At 43.3% G+C, this 17,476-nt stretch overlaps 1 protein-coding gene across 5 annotated transcripts in view; it reads right to left on the bottom strand.

Moving 5' to 3' along the window:
• Positions 1-17,476, bottom strand: part of LOC110530407 (laminin subunit alpha-3) — a 115,798-nt gene that overhangs the window by 56,858 nt on the left and 41,464 nt on the right. For all 5 annotated transcript variants that reach the window (XM_036986046.1, XM_036986043.1, XM_036986045.1 and 2 more), the window contains 7 exons: positions 9,529-9,660; positions 7,212-7,262; positions 6,880-6,927; positions 5,560-5,694; positions 5,224-5,364; positions 3,550-3,608; positions 2,826-2,925 (listed from right to left, as the gene is read on the bottom strand). In XM_036986046.1, coding sequence (XP_036841941.1) covers positions 2,826-2,925; positions 3,550-3,608; positions 5,224-5,364; positions 5,560-5,694; positions 6,880-6,927; positions 7,212-7,262; positions 9,529-9,660 — 666 coding nt within the window. The remainder of the gene's footprint in view (positions 1-2,825; positions 2,926-3,549; positions 3,609-5,223; positions 5,365-5,559; positions 5,695-6,879; positions 6,928-7,211; positions 7,263-9,528; positions 9,661-17,476) is intronic.

The following is a 17,476-nucleotide window of genomic DNA, read 5'->3' as shown; positions in this document are numbered from 1 at the left end:
AAGCTGCCATCAAGGCAAAGGTTGGCTACTTTGAAGAATCTCAAATATATTTTGATTTGTTTAATACTTTTTTGGTTACTACATGATTCAATATGTGTTATTTCATGGTTTTGCTGTCTTCACTATTATTCTACAATGTAGAAATAATAAAAAATAAAGAAAAACCCTTGAATGAGTAGGTGTCTAAACCTTTGACTGGTATTGTATGTCCTACAATTCCACTGTAAGGTTATTCTTGGACGTTCACAAAGATATTCATTTAAAACCCTGAGCTTTTACCTCCTGAAACACAGTTTAAATGACTGCTGTCAGTTAAACACCAAAGAGATAAAGGAAAATAAAATGCGAAAGGAAAAAAAACAAAAAACATCACATTGACACAAATATTCAGACCCTTTACTCAGTACCTTGTTGAAGCCCCTTTGGCAGTGATTACAGCCTCAAGTCTACTTGGGTATGACGCTACATGTTTGGCACACCTGTATTTGGGGGAGTTTCTCCCATTCTTCTCTGTAGATCCTCTCAAGCTCTGTCAGGTTGGATGGGGAGCGCACAACTATTTTCAGGTCTCTCCAGAGATGTTCGATCGGGTTCAAGTCTGGGCTCTGGCTGGGCGGCTCAAGGACATTCAGAGACCGAAGCCACTCCTGCGTTGTCTTGGCTGTGTGCTCAGGGTCCTGTTGAAAGGTGAACCTTCGCCCCAGTCTGAGGTCCTGAGTGCTCTGGAGCAGTTTTTCATCAAGGATCTCTCTACTTTTCTCTGTTCATCATTCCCTCGATCCTGACTAGTCCCCACAGCATGATGGTGCCACCACCATGCTTCACCGTAGGGATGGTGCCAGGTTTTAATCCAGACGTGACGCTTCAGGCCAAAGTGTTCAATCTTGGCTTCATCAGACCAGAGAATCTTGTTTCTCATGGCCTGAGAGTCCTTTAGGTGCCTTTTGGAAAACTCCAAGTGGGATGTCATGTGCATTTTACTGAGGAGTGGCTTCCATCTGGCCACTCTCCCTAATTGGTGGAGTGCTGCAGAGATGGTTGGCCTTCTGGAAGGTTCTCCCATCTCCACAGAGGAACTCTGGAGCTCTGTCAGAATGACCATCAGGTTCTTGGTCACCTCCCCGGTTGCTCAGTTTGGCCCGGCGGCCAGCTCTTGGAAGAATCTCATTTAAGAATGATGGAGGCCACTGTGTTCTTGTGGACATTCAATGCTGTAGAAATGTTTTGGTATGCTTCCTTGATCTGTGTCTCGATACAATCCTGTCTCGGAGCTCTACGGACAATTCCTTCGACCTCATGGCTTGCTTTTTGCTCTGACATGCACATTTCCAAATCATGTCCAATCAATAGAACTTACCATATGTGGTCTCCAATCATGTCGTAGAAACATCTCAAGGATGATCAATGGAAACAGGATGCACCTGAGCTCAGAGCAAAGGGTCTAAATACTTATGTAAATAAGGTTTTTTAGTGTTAATACATTTGCAAACATTCTAAAAACCTGTTTTCGCTTTGCCATTATGGGGCACTGTGTATAGATTGATGAGGAACATTTTATATTAATACATTTTAGAATAAGGCTGGACACTTTTCGAATGAACTGTATGCCTGCCCAAATCATAATCCCACCGCCACCATGGGGCACTACGTTCACAACAATGACATCAGAAAACTGCTTGCCATCTGCCCGGTACAGTTGAAACCAGATTAATCCATGAAGAGCACTCTTCTCCAGCGTGCCAGTGGCCATCGAAGGTGAGCATTCCCCTACTGAAGTCAGTGACGACGCCAAACTGCAGTCAGGTTAAGACCCTGGTGAGGATGACGAGCACGCAGATGAGCATCCCTGAGACAGTTTGTGCAGGAATTCTTCTGTTTTGCAAACCCACAGCTTCATCAGCTGTCCGGAAGGCTGGTTTCAATTGATACCTCTGGTTTAGAAGTCAGATGAGGAAGTCCTGGGCTGGCGTGGTTACATGTGGTCTTGTCATGATCATCGTAATCACATTCAGACCAAAGCGCAGCGTGAAAAACAAAAAAGAATAAATTAAACGTGAAGTTCTGGAGTGCTCACAGGCAACAACATAAAAACAAGATCCCACAATACACAGTGGGGAAATGGCTGCCTAAATATGATCCCCAATCAGAGACAACAATAAACAGCTGGTTCTGATTGGGAACCATACCAGGCCAACATAGAAATAAAACAACCTAGATTACCCACCCTAGTCACACCCCAACCTAAACAAAATAGAGAATAAAAAGGCTCTCTATGGTCAGGGCGTGACAGGTCTGCGGTTGTGCAGCCGGATGGACAGACGGCTAAATTCTCTGAAATGACGTTGGAAGCGGCTTATAGTAAGGAAATCAACATTCAATTCTCTGGCAACAGCTCTGATGGACATCCCTGCAATATGCATGCCAATTGCACACTTCCTCAAAACTGTGGCATTGTGTTGTGTGACAAAACTGCACATTTTAAAGTGGCCTTATATTGTCACCAGCACAAGTTGCACCTATGTAATGATCATGCTGTTTAATCAGCTTCTTGATATGCCACACTTGTCAGGTGGATGGATTATCTTGGCAAAGGATGTAAACAAATTCCAATAAAATTGGAGAGAAGTAAGCTTTTTGTGCGTATGGAACATATCTGGGATCTTTAATTTCACCTCATGAAACACTTACTCATTTATATTTTTGTTCAGTGTACATCCGGATGTCATGAAGGCTTCATTTTAAAATGAGTATCTGTTATGAGTGGAGCAGGACAGTATAGCTGCAGAGATACATTAGTCGAGTAAGATCATATTCAGGTCACCCACCTATACAGCCGCTTGGGTTCTCTGTTGCTAGGTTCCAGTAGAGCGGTTTACATGTATCACACAGAGTTCCATCCACATTGGGCAGGCAGCCACAGGAACCCTATATCAGGATGACACACGTGCAGACAGACACATCCCAAAGATCATTTAGATATTTGATCATTTTAAGACCCCTTGAAGTGTCAAAAAGAGAAAACTTTCTTTTTTTTTATTAACAAAAATGTTTTGGCCTTCCTGCTATCTCTAAGGAGACGGATTGGGGGAGTCCAGGGGGTGAATTACTGCCTCACACTACAGAAAGAGGAGATAGGTTCCTGCCCCATGGGCCGTTCTGGCTTAGACAAGGCTACTTACTTACAGTGTATTGCTTAAACAGTAGTAGATATGATTTTTTAAAATGCGGAAACAAAACCCTACAACTAAGGTAAAATGTTTCAATAACCATTCACAATGGTAGTGATGTTTTCTTTCCAACAAAACATTTCACACAAAGCAACCCCGCCACACCTCTGGAAATCCTGTGTTTCAGAAGCATTGCTGCATCTTTTTCCTCTGTCATATTTAAGGAAGTCGCTTTTTCTCTTGTAGGTCCTCCCATTACCTCAGCTAATAAAACTATAAAGAATATAAAGAACGAAGAGGCTTACAGTGGGCCTGTTGGGGGAGGCAAAAAAAACAAAGTATTTCTCAGTCAGCCATGTTGTGGGAGGCATAGGTTGCATACCGTTTGTGGATCTGCTGTGGTGATCTCTGACCCTGCCGGGTTACACTGGCTGATAGAGGCTGGAATAGAAGATACAAAAACGTCTGTAAAAACTTCACGCAAATTGTTATTTTATGAAGAAGAAAGACAGCTGTGCTCCACGGAATACATTTACAGAACAGTACTTTGTTGGCAAGGTCACACCAGGGGTGACTGAAGTAACTTATATCACACGGCTGGATATGAAAACTCTCTCTACAATTATCAATTTTACACGTTGTATAGGGTATTGTCTTGCTGAAAGATCCACTTGTGGCCAAGTTTCAGTCCTGGCAGAGGCAACCAGGTTTTAGGCTAAAACATCCTGGTAGTTAGTCAAATTCATGATGCCGTTGACCTTAACGGCCCCATAAAATCAACATTTTATGCATTCAGTCTCTATACTTCAAACCCATTGAAAAGCAGTCCATAAGTGCAGACAAAGGATATGGAAAGATTCTGTATGGAGGAATGGTCTAAGATCCTCTAAGATGTGTTCTCCAAGGCTCAGTGCCATTATCCCCGCAAGGGGAGGGTACTGGAGTATTGAAAACAGGGGATACACAGGGATACTGGATACATGCTTATGGGCCAGTTGTGTCAAGTTGGCTGGATGTCCTTTGGGTGGTGGACCATTCTTAATACACACAGAAAACTGTTGAGCATGATAAACCTGGCACCTACTACCATACTTCGTTCAAAGTCACTTAAATCTTTTGTCTTGCCCATTTACCCTCTGAATGGAACACATATACAATCCATGTCTCAATTGTCTCAAGGCTTAAAAATATTTCTTTAACCTGTCTCCTCCCCTTCATCTACACTAATTGAAGTAGATTTAACAAGTGACATCAATAAGGGATCATAGCTTTCACCTGGATTCATCTGGTCAGTCTACGTCATGGAAAGACCTTGATTCAAGCAGGGGCTCCTAATATTTTGTACACTGAGTCTATGTCCCCCTCTACTTCTATGCTGTCTAAATAAACCCCCAAAATATGAAGGGAGTTTTTTTTAAACACAAAGAAAGAATCTAGTGAGGTATCCTGAACACTGTGGAAAGCGGAGGCCTGACACAGAACAACGATCACATTGCTGGCCCACCACCCCAGGGTGACACAGACAATGGCCTGATACTGGGTTACACATGGGGTCATAGGAACCCTCCCCAGAAAACTGGCAGATTGGGGAGAGAGAAAGGCACAGAGAGAGGGACTGTGAGATGTGTCATGGGAGAATGAGATGACGTAGTGTCAAATCAAATGCCTCTAACAGCACAGATCATAGTAAATCTGCAATATGTATCTTTTAAAGACAGGAATGCACTCATGTTTAAATGGATCAAGTCTATATGGGTCGGCTTTCCTTTCAGTGATTTGTTTTGTTCAGACAACTATGGGTAAATCATAAAAATAGAATGACTAGATAAGACAGATTTTATTTATGTGGGGTAAATCAACATGGTCTTTAAGGGTCATTGTGGGAGAATCTGTAGCTACAGTGCTGAATAGGCTTCATTAAACCCTGTGAGACTACGCATCAGTTTTTCCATCTGCAGCAGCTAGGTCATGTAAAGGTTGATGTGGGCGAATCAGTGTCTGCAGTGCAATAGCCCTCCCGTGGGTGTGGCCAAAACAAAAGGGTGAAAACACGCACAGGCACAGTCTGGGTATCCATAGTAACTGGGGGCACACTGGTCACATTGCTGTCCCACGTAGTTGGCACGGCAATGGCACTGTCCGTTGGGCCCGCAGACTCTGTCAGTCGCACCTGCACCGTCACAACGACACACTGTCACTGTGAAAAGAAGTGGTGGGAAAGAGATTACTGTTTCTGTCTACTACAGGTTGAATTTTGTCAATAATGAAACAAAATAATTAATTCATCTTGTGGGGTCATATTTTGCTGTAAAATTTACTTCAAAGAGGTTTAGAGAATGAAAATTGTTGATCTATTTGTGCTGTGGTTTGGTGAGAGGGAACGGTTCCTCACTTTGGCAGTTAGGGAAGGTGTGGTGTCCTGGTCGACAGCGGTCACATTGCCGGCCTTCCACCCCTTCACGGCACACACAGCGCCCTGACGCATCACACAGCTCCAGAACTGATCCACGTCGGTCACACAAACACTCTGAAAATAAATACAAAATAAAAATACATTATTGACTGCAGACACACTATCTGAATGTAAATAAACACAGAAGACACATTTCATCACACAACACCAGAAAAGCTAGATTGAGGCTCAATATATAATGGGAAGTCCCACAGCCTTTCCCACGACATGTGTCATTAGCAATGGGCCTTTCTTTAACACAGTTTAAGATTAAATTCCTTCTTGTCAGGACACTGGATGAAAGTAAATGATTTTTGTCGCCCACATTCCCAGACAAACAATAAAAATCGGAGACTGAGACAGAGTAAAAGACATCCTTTATATCCTTGTTTCAAATAAAAACAAGCTATTTTTCTAATCTGGCATTTTCCCCCAAGTTGATCCCAGCAAGAGAGAAAACAAAGTCAACCGGAAATTTGGGAGGGGACCGTTCATAGATATTAATAGAATGTCTGTTTGTTTCTCCCTGAACCATCCCAGCTGACCCAGTGGCATCATGGGAAGAAGACATGCTGGCAACCATCAGGCAAGAAAGAGCACTTAACCTTCAGAACCCCATTAAAGAAAACATGCTGATATTCCAAAGTCAGGATCTTGAAATCAGATGAGTACACAGTGGAGTTTGACACAAAGTAAACCCATTTGGATTGAGTGGTCCCCTAAAAGTTTTATGACCTGTCCATATATAACTCAAAGGCATGGCCCACAGAAAGAGTCTGAGGCAGTGCTCTCTACAAGCAGGACATCTGAGCGAGAGAGAGAGAGAGAGAGAGAGAGAGAGAGAGAGAGAGAGAGAGAGAGAGAGAGAGAGAGAGAGAGAGAGAGAGAGAGAGAGAGAGAGAGAGAGAGAGAGAGAGAGAGAGAGAGAGAGAGAGAGAGAGAGAGAGAGAGAGAGAGAGAGAGAGAGAGAGAGAGAGAGAGAGAGAGAGAGAGAGAGAGAGAGAGAGAGAGAGAGAGAGAGAGAGAGAGAGAGAGAGAGAGAGAGAGAGAGAGAGAGAGAGAGAGAGAGAGAGAGAGAGAGAGAGAGAGAGAGAGAGAGAGAGAGAGAGAGAGAGAGAGAGAGAGAGAGAGAGAGAGAGACAAAGAGATTCTCAGCGTCATTCCTTTAGAGGTGTCAGGAGCCCTACTGCCTTACAGGAGTCAGAGCTGAGGTGCTGTAAAAGCTGTTAGTATAGCATAGGGTAGTCTAATCACACTCACGTTGACAGCTGGGTGGTCCGAAATAACCAGCAGGGCAGGCAGTGGGCCCTGTGGATAGAGATGTAAGAAGGAGGGAGACACAGAGACAGAGTGAGAGAGGGGGGGGGGGTGTACAGGGAGGGAGGGAGAAAGAGAGAAAAAGAGAGGTGTTGCACTATAAAGAAGGCGACAAACTAAATCAGATAAACAAGATCATTATCAGAGTGATCAGACTAACATATAACGAGAAAAAATTGGTTGTTTATGTGGTCATGTTTTGTTTTGTTATAAAAGGGTATGTTAGATTACATTACACTGTGGTTACATTATAGTATAATGTGTACAACACTTACCCACTATATGGCCGGCAGGAGATTTAGTGGTGGGCTGGTAGATTGGATATCCTGATTTAAAAGAAAAGCGTCAAATCTATTTCAACACCATGAATATCTACAGTGGTTTGTGTGCTGTGCTCTACCCCAGTAATCTTGTAATCTACTTGGTACGAGGAACAAGCTAAGAGCTAGTAGGAAATAAATTGTATTGAGCACCCCATGAAAATGCAAAATACTGCAACATCATTTTAATCAGACTGATTCATGAGCTTTAAGACAAAGACCAAAAAGAAAACCTCCTGGCAAATAGAGATATTGTTGATGATAGCAGCCCACCCCAAACAGAACCTGATTTAGTTACTACCAGGGAGTCTGTCTACTATTCATGTTTAGACTGCTCTTGGAGCACTCACAGCCTCCAAAATATAAAATCCTGCTTTTAATAATCGCATCCAGTAATAAATCTCTGTACTGTATTAATAAAATGCCAACCCAAATTCTTCATTCCACATTAAATCTTCTGTTTATATGACAAGGGAAAGCTAACCACCTGGGGTCGATTACTCACTCATTAGAATTTCTGTATAAAACCTCTGTATAAAAGTTGACATGAAAGGTTTAGTTAATGATTTGTGTCTACCATAGCTAAATCAACGGGGTAATCAAGATATGTATACAGCCCCTTTTGTTTTTACTGTGGAAGGCATGATTAGACTATGGGGATGAGGAGGTTCGTTGTGGAATTTAGCCAGGACAACATCATGTTTCACTTTCTATGGGAGTGGACTGTTCCAGAGAACATCAGTTAAACAGATTCCAGATTTACAATATCAGTAAACAGTGAGGAACAGAACGCATCTTCAAGATGACACTGTCCTTGTTAATACAGCAACTGTGGAAAGACATGAGTGTGGGCATGAAAGTAACATGTATTAGTCAACTGTGTTTCTAATAAGGACTTGGTCATTTAAGAAAATAGACAAGCTACTTTGGGAGAATAGATAGACAGTACAGTATAACTGCCAAACTCTCTCACAAACACATAGTGTGACACATGGTGATTGTAAGGGCTTGTCAATCATGGCTTTTGGTCGGACACCATGTGAAGCATGAGGAATGTTCTGAATACAGAGTTGAAACATGACCTTATGCATCATCACGCACTGACACAATGTCTAAAGGTCAATAATCAGAATACGAGAAGAACGAACAACTCAACCTAAAGACATGCAGGGTCAGGCGTGTGTCTGTGTTGACGTGCTCAGGTGAAGGTACGACAGAATGAGGAGAGTGTGGTAAAGGATTGATATTTCATTTCTTCTGAGAATATGTTGTAGCAGTACTGCAGTCTTTGGATGAGTAGCCTTCACTGTAATTTGTATTCATGTATTTATTGTGTGTTTATATATCTATGATCCTAAAATGTAAATTCATTATTACATGCAAATCCAGTTAATTTATATTTTCCAATCAACTCAAACTTTACTTTTGTGTGAATGTACAGTATTTCATCTCTGTAATCAGAACATTCCTCGTGCTTCTCATGGTGTCAGACCAAAGTCCATGATTGGCAAGCCCTTACTTAAAGGACGTCGCCACATAGAATGTAGAATGTCCCTTTAATTGTCAGTTGACTACTTGTGAGCCTTTCAACTTAGCTAATTGCACACACCTGTGGCTTCTGCTTCAAGTGCTCAGTTTCTTTAAAAATGGAGGATGATGTTCAGTGTGAGGAGGACTGCTGGTACTGCATGAAAGTTTTAATAACAATAGCCTATCACCATCTCTGTCTCGTCAATGTGAGAGGGCGTCGGCCAGCTCCCTCACACAGCTGGAAACATATCCTGCATACTTGTTTTTTTTTCTTTAGATCTGGGAATGTTGATCCAAAACATGAAATAATTCAACAAAAATTCTTACATGTTATATAGGAATGAGGTCAATTAGCCTTCTTCCGATCCCAACTCCTCACAACATTCTGCATGGGCTCTTACTGTATAGTAAAGCTTCCTCTGAGGTCAAAAGCAGGACTTCCTCAATTAAGAGCTTCTGAAGGAGTTTCCTTCCTCACCCTGTGTCCAAATGTAAACCAAGCTAGGGCAGGGCTATATTATACGCCTTCTTATTTGTTATTCATTCATACATTTGTTCATTCTCCCACTGGTCATTCAGTCATTTATTTGTTGTTCGTTGGTTAATTAGTGTGTCTGTCCCGCCAGCCATTCATTCATTCATTCAGTCATTAATTCCCTCTGCGTACAATACATTTCCAATCCCAAATAATCGCTTTATACAAATAATTGGTACATCTTAGAAATTAGGAGAGTTTACGTACTGATGCACTGCGGGTAGCCATAGTAACCATCTGCACAGCGTTCACAGTTGTTTCCCGTGAATTCTGCCCGGCATCGGCAGCGTCCTGTCCCCATCTCACAAGCAGCAGTTGTCCTGGCATCACACCTGCAGGCTGTAGTCACACACACACACACACACACACACACACACACACACACACACACACACACACACACACATTTCCACATTTTATTACAATTCAGTCTTATTTTAAATTGATTTAAAAAAAATCTTATCAACCTACACACAATACCCCATAATGACAAAGCAAAAACAGGTTTAGCCATTTTTTAAAATGTATTACAATTTTTAAACGGAAATATCACATTTACATAAGTATTCAGACACTTTACTCAGTACTTTGTTGAAGCACCTTTGGCAGTGATTACAACCTTGAATTTTCTTGGTGAGACGCTAAAAGCTTGGCACACCTGTATTTGGGGAGTTTCTCCCATTCTTCTCTGCAGATCCTCTGAATCCCTGTCAGCTTGGAAGGGGAGCATCACTACACAGCTATTTTCAGGTCTCTCCGGAGATGTTAGATCGGGTTCAAGTCTGGGCTCTGGCTGGGCCACTCAAGAACATTCAGAGACTTGTCCCGAAGCCACTACTGCGTTGTCTTGGTTGTGTGCTTAGGGCCATTGTCCTGTTGGAAGGTGAACCTTCACTCCAGTCTGAGGTCCGGAGTGCTCTGGAGCAGGTTTTCATGAAGGATCTCTCAATACTTTGCTCCGTTCATCTTCCCCTCAATCCTGAAAAGTCTGATGATGGTACCACCACCATGCTTCACCGTAGGGATGGTGCCAGGTTTCCTCCAGACATGACTCTTGGAATTCAGGCTGGAGATGGTTGTCCTGGAAGGTTCTCCCATCTTCACAACGGAACTCTGGAGCTCTGTCAGAGTGACCATCGGGTTCTTGGTCACCTCCCTGACCATGGCCCTTCTCCCCCGATTGCAGTATGGCTGGGTGGCCAGCTCTAGAGTCTTGGTGGTTCCAAACTTCTTCCATTTATGAATGATGAAGGTCACTGTGTTTTTGGGGACCTTCAATGTGTTCTTGGGTACCCTTCCCCAGAGCTGTTCCTCGACACAATCCTGTCTCGGAGCTCCTTCCTTTGACCTCATGGCTTGGTTTTTGCTCTGACATGCACGGTCAACCATGGGACCTTATATAGACAGGTGTGTGCCTTCCAAATCAATCAATTGAATTTACCACAGGTGAACTCCAAGTTGTAGAAACATCTCAAAGATAATCAGGATGCACCTGATCTCAATTTCTAGTCTCATAGCAAAGGGTCTAAATACTTATTTTTTATACATAGGCAAAAATGTCCAAAACCTGTTTTCGCTTTTTCATTATGGGGTATTGTGTGTAGATTGATGAGGAATAAGAATAAGGCTGTAACATAACAAAATGTGGAAAAAGGGAAGGAGTCTGAATATTTTCCGAATGCACTGTATATGACAACAATCAAAGAAAATGATGATGGAGCTAGCAAGCTTTCACAGTCTGTGTTTTCCCAAGAAAACACCTTCCGCTGTTGAGCTCACTTAAGGGCTTAGAAGCATTTCCTATACATGCGATGCATTAGTTTCTCATCCAGACTGACATGGGAATGGAAATTAAATGAGCATACTATGTGGGCATAAACAGCACAGTGACGTCAGGATTGTGTTTTATCAATCTCCTGCTAAATTGTCTCTGAGTCAGATTATATGTGACACACACAAATATGTATTGTCACAGTTTTGTGTTATTTTAATTTTCTTTAATTTAAGAGATGTGCACCTTATTTTTCTAACTAAATATTCTGTTTAAGAAAATACAGTTGAAGTCGGAAGTTTACATACACCTCAGCCAAATACATTTAAACTCAGTTTTTCACAATTCCTGACATTTAATCCAAGTAACAATTCCCTGTCTAAGGTCAGTTAGGATCACCACTTTATTTTACGAATGTGAAATGTCAGAATAATAGTAGAGAGAATTATTTATTTCAGCTTTTATTTCTTTCAACACATTCCCAGTGGGGCAAAAGTTTACATACACGCAATTAGTATTTGGTAGCATTGCCTTTAAATTGTTTAACTTGGGTAAAACATTTTGGGTAGCCTTCCAAAAGCTTCCCACAATAAGTTGGGTGATTTTTAGCCTATTCCTCCTGACAGAGCTGGTGTAACTGAGTCTGGTTTGTAGGCCTCCTTGCTCGCACACGCATTTTCAGTTCTGCCCACACATTTTCGATAGGATTGAGGTCAGGTCTTTGTGATGGCCACTCCAATACCTTGTCTTTGTTGTCCTTAAGCCATTTTGCCACAACTTCGGAAGTATGCTTGGGGTCATTGTCCATTTGGAAGACCCATATGCGACAAAGTTTTAACTTCCTGACTGATGTCTTGAGATGTTGCTTCAATATATCCACATAATTTTCCTGCCTCATGATGCCATCTATTTTGTGAAGTGCACCATTCCCCCCTGCAGCAAAGCAACCCCACAACATGTTGCCACTTCCACGCTTCACGGTTGGGATGGTGTTCTTCAGCTTGCAAGCGTCCCCCTTTTTCCTCCAAACACAACGATGGTCATTATGGTCAAAGTTCCATTTTTCTTTCATCAGATCAGAGGACATTTCTCAAAAAAGTACGATCTTTGTCCGCATGTGCAGTTGCAAACCATAGTCTGGCTTATTTATGGCGGTTTTGGAGCAGTGGCTTCTTCCTTGCTGTGCGGCCTTTCAGGTTATGTCGATATAGGACTCGTTTTACTGTGGATATAGATACTTTTGTACCTGTTTCCTACAGCATCTTCACAAGGTCCTTTGCTGTTGTTCTGGGATTGATTTGCACTTTTCACACCAAAGTAAGTTCATCTCTAGGAGACAGAACGTGTCTCCTTCCTGAGCGGTATGATGGCTGTGTGGTCCCATGGTGTTTATACTTGCGTATTATTGTTTGTACAGATGAACGTGGTACCTTCAGGCGTTTGGAAATTGCCCCCAAGGATGAACCAGACTTGTGGAGGTCTACAATGTTTTTTCTGAGGTCTTGGCTGATTTCTTTTGATTTTCCCATGATGTCAAGCAAAGAGTTTGAAGGTAGTCCTTGAAATACATCCACAGGTACAACTCCAATTGACTCAAATGATGTCAATTAACCTATCAGAAGCTTCTAAAGCCATGACAGAATTTTCTGGAATTTTCCAAGCTGTTTAAAGGCAGAGTCAACTTAGTGTATGTAAACCTCTGACCCACTGGAATTGTGATACAGTGAATTATAAGTGAAATAATCTGTCTGTAAACAATTGTTGGAATAATTACTTGTGTCATGTACCAAGTAGATGTCCTAACCGACTTGCCAAAACTATAGCTTGTTAACAAGAAATGTGTGGAGTGGTTGAAAACGAGTTTTAATGACTAAGTGTGTGTAAAATTCCGACTTCAACTGTATATCAAATGGACCGTCATTATGGTTTGGATCGTCGTTATATGGTTTGGATCGTTGTCTCTGATTGGGAATCATACTTAGGTAGTCCTTTATCCCTACATCAGTGTGGGTAGTTGACTTGTGTTAGTGGCATTTAGCCCTTGTAAGCTTCATGGTTGTTTATCTGGTTTCTTGTTTTGTTGGCGTCATTCCATAATAAAGGAAAATGTACGCTCACCACACTGCACTTTGGTCCACTTATTCCTTCCAGGAAGACGGCCGTGACTGTCACGCCCTGACCGTAGATTGCTTTGTATGTTTCTATTTTTAGTTTGGTCAGGGTGTGATGTGGGTATTCTTTCTTTGTCTATGTGTTTGGCTTGGAATGGTTCTCAGTCAGAGGCAGCTGTCTATCATTGTCTCTGATTGAGAGCCATACTTATGTAGCCTGTTTTCCCATTTTGAGTTGTGGGTGATTGTTTTCTGTCTCTGTGTCTGCACCAGACAGAACTGTTTCGTTTTCGTTCGTTCTCTTGTTATTTTGTTTTTGTGTTCAGTTTTAATAAATATTAACATGGACACATACCAAGCTGCATATTAATCTGATCCTTCCTACTCCTCCTCAGAAGAGTAGGACAATCATTACAGTGACAAACATAGACAAGAGCAATTTGTTTTGAAAATTAAATTGCCTTCCATGCATTCTGTTCTATATAATAATTGCCTTTTTTCTCCAAGAAGCCCACACAGGTTCTTCTTACTTGAATGAACAAAAAAATATGTATCCTGACAAATACCAAATTACCTTTACTTTACACATTAATTCTATTCTCTAATAAGGTCCGTAGGGCTTTTTACAAGTGAGATGGTTTCTGCTGTGCTGGTGCAGTATTACAGTATTTGATTGAATATGAGAACATTATACTAAAATGTAAGATTCATATGAATGTCTTCTCATCTGAGGTTTTAGATGCAGAGGAGGGCTAACAAGGTGACTATGGGAACACAGTTTTACTGTAGGACTTGTTACTTCACTCCAGAATAACCCAGGCCGCTCCCTCTCCCCCTCCCTCCATCCCCCCTTTCATCCTGATGCAACATTTAACAGAGATGAAGAGATGGAGTAGGAAAGACTTGAGGACAGATACTTCAAGTTTAAAATAGGAGGGCTGTTGTCACGCCCTGGCCTTAGTATTTTGTGTTTTCTTTATTATTTTGGTCAGGCCAGGGTGTGACATGGGTATTTATGTGGTGTGTTTTGTCTAGGTTTTTTTTGTAGGTTATGGGATTGTGGTTTAGTGAAGTAGTCTAGGTAAGTCTATGGTTGCCTAAAGTGGTTCTCAATCAGAGGCAGGTGTTTATCGTTGTCTCTGATTGGGAACCATATTTAGGCAGCCATATTCTTTGAGTGTTTCGTGGGTGATTGTTCCTGTCTCTGTGTTTGTTGCACCAGATAGGGCTGTTTCGGTTTTTCACGTTTATTGTTTTTGTATATTGTTCGTATTTTCATCTTTATTAAAGATGTTTATAAACAACCACGCTGCATTTTGGTCCTCCTTTCTTTCACCGGAAGAAAACCGTAACAGAATCACCCACCACAACAGGACCAAGCGGCGTGGTGACAGGCAGCGGCAGCAGGAGCAGCAAAATCCAGATTTCTGCACATGGGAGGAAATCTTGGACGGTAAAGGACCCTGGGCACAGCCAGGACAATATCGCCGCCCCAAAGAAGAGCTGGAGGCAGCGAAGGCGGAGAGGCGCTGGTATGAGGAGGCAGCACAGCGACGTGGATGGAAGCCTGAGAGTCAGCCCCAAAAATGTCTTGGGGGGGGTGGCACACAGGGAGTATGGCGAAGGCAGGTAGGAGACCTGCGCCAACTTCCTGTGCTTACCGGAGGGCTAGAGAGACCGGGCAGGCACCGTGTTATGCTGTGGAGCGCACGGTGTCTCCAGTGCGGGTGCATAGCCCGGTGCGGTACATACCAGCTCCTCGTATCGGCCGGGCTAGAGTGGGCATCGAGCCAAGTGTCATGAGATGCGTAGAGCCTGCTTCGTCTCCAGTGCGTCTCCTTGGGCCGGCTTACATGGCACCATCCTTGCGCACGGTGTCCCCGGTTTGCCTGCATAGCCCAGTGCGGGCTATTCCACCTCGCCGCACTGGCAGGGCGACCGGAAGCATTCAACCAGGTAAGGTTGGGCAGGCTCGGTGCTCAAGAGCTCCAGTGCGCCTGCACGGTCCGGTCTATCCAGTACCACCTCCACGCACCAGCCCTCCGGTGGCAGCTCCCCGCACCAGGCTTCCTGTGCGTGTCCTCGGCCCAGTACCACCAGTGCCAGCACCATGCACCAGGCCAACAGTGCGCTTCGCCTGTCCAGCGCTACCAGAGCCTTCCTCCTCTCCAGTGCTGCCGGAGCCTACCTCCTCGTCAGCGCCGCCGGAGTCTCCCGCCTGTCCGGTGCCGCCGGAGTCTCCCGCCTGTCCGGTGCCGCCAGAGTCTCCCGTCTGTCATGAGCCGCCAGAGTCTCCCGTCTGTCATGAGCCGCCAGAGTCTCCCGTCTGTCATGAGCCGCCAGAGTCTCCCGTCTGTCATGAGCCGCCAGAGTCTCCCGTCTGTCATGAGCCGCCAGAGTCTCCCGTCTGTCATGAGCCGCCAGAGTCTCCCGTCTGTCATGAGCCGGCAGATCGTACTTTTTGGAGAAATGTCCTCTGGTCTGATGAAACAAAAATTGAACTGTTTGGCCATAATGACCATCGTTATGTTGTGAGGTAAAAGGGGGAGGCATGCAAGCCGAAGAATGCCATCCCAACTGTGTAGCACGGGGGAAGCAGCATCATGTTGTGAGGGTGCTTTTGCTGCAGGAGGGAATGGTGCACTTCACAAACTAGATCATGAGGCAGGAAAATTATGTGGATACATTGAAGCAACATCTCAAGACATCAGACAGGAAGTTAAAGCTTGGTCGCAAATTAACAATGACCCAAGCAAACTTCCAAAGTTGTGGCAAAATGGCTTAAGGACAACAAAGTCAAGTTATTGGAGTGGTCATCACAAAGCCCTGACCTCAAGCCTATCGAAAATACAGTGCCTTGCGAAAGTATTCGGCCCCCTTGAACTTTGCGACCTTTTGCCACATTTCAGGCTTCAAACATAACGATATAAAACTGTATTTTTTTGTGAAGAATCAACAACAAGTGGGACACAATCATGAAGTGGTACGACATTTATTGGATATTTCAAACTTTTTTAACAAATCAAAAACTGAAAAATTGGGCGTGCAAAATTATTCAGCCCCTTTACTTTCAGTGCAGCAAACTCTCTCCAGAAGTTCAGTGAGGATCTCTGAATGATCCAATGTTGACCTAAATGACTAATGATGATAAATACAATCCACCTGTGTGTAATCAAGTCTCCGTATAAATGCACCTGCACTGTGATAGTCTCAGAGGTCCGTCAAAAGCGCAGAGAGCATCATGAAGAACAAGGAACACACCAGGCAGGTCCGAGATACTGCTGTGAAGAAGTTTAAAGCCGGATTTGGATACAACAAGATTTCCCAAGCTTTAAACATCCCAAGGTGCACTGTGCAAGCGATAATATTGAAATGGAAGGAGTATCAGACCACTGCAAATCTACCAAGACCTGGCCGTCCCTCTAAACCTTCAGCTCATACAAGGAGAAGACTGATCAGAGATGCAGCCAAGAGGCCCATGATCACTCTGGATGAACTGCAGAGATCTACAGCTGAGGTGGGAGACTCTGTCCATAGGACAACAATCAGTCGTATATTGCACAAATCTGGCCTTTATGGAAGAGTGGCAAGAAGAAAGCCATTTCTTAATGATTTCCATAAAAAGTGTTGTTTAAAGTTTGCCACAAGACACCTGGGAGACACACCAAACATGTGGAAGAAGGTGCTCTGGTCAGATGAAACAAAAATTGAACTTTTTGGCAACAATGCAAAACGTTATGTTTGGCGTAAAAGCAACACAGCTGAACACACCATCCCCACTGTCAAACATGGTGGTGGCAGCATCATGGTTTGGGCCTGCTTTTCTTCAGCAGGGACAGGGAAGATGGTTAAAATTGATGGGAAGATGGATGGAGCCAAATACAGGACCATTCTGGAAGAAAACCTGATGGAGTCTGCAAAAGACCTGAGACTGGGACGGAGATTTGTCTTCCAACAAGACAATGATCCAAAACATAAAGCAAAATCTACAATGGAATGGTTCAAAAATAAACATATCCAGGTGTTAGAATGGCCAAGTCAAAGTCCAGACCTGAATCCAATCGAGAATCTGTGGAAAGAACTGAAAACTGCTGTTCACAAATGCTCTCCATCCAACCTCACTGAGCTCGAGCTGTTTTGCAAGGATGAATGGGAAAAAAATGTCAGTCTCTCCATGTGCAAAACTGATAGACATACCCCAAGCGACTTACAGCTGTAATCGCAGCAAAAGGTGGCGCTACAAAGTATTAACTTAAGGGGGCTGAATAATTTT

The sequence above is a fragment of the Oncorhynchus mykiss genome, chromosome 8, assembly GCF_013265735.2.
Source record: "Oncorhynchus mykiss isolate Arlee chromosome 8, USDA_OmykA_1.1, whole genome shotgun sequence".
Taxonomy (NCBI): Eukaryota; Metazoa; Chordata; class Actinopteri; order Salmoniformes; family Salmonidae; genus Oncorhynchus; species Oncorhynchus mykiss.
This window is presented reverse-complemented; position numbering and strand designations above follow the sequence as displayed.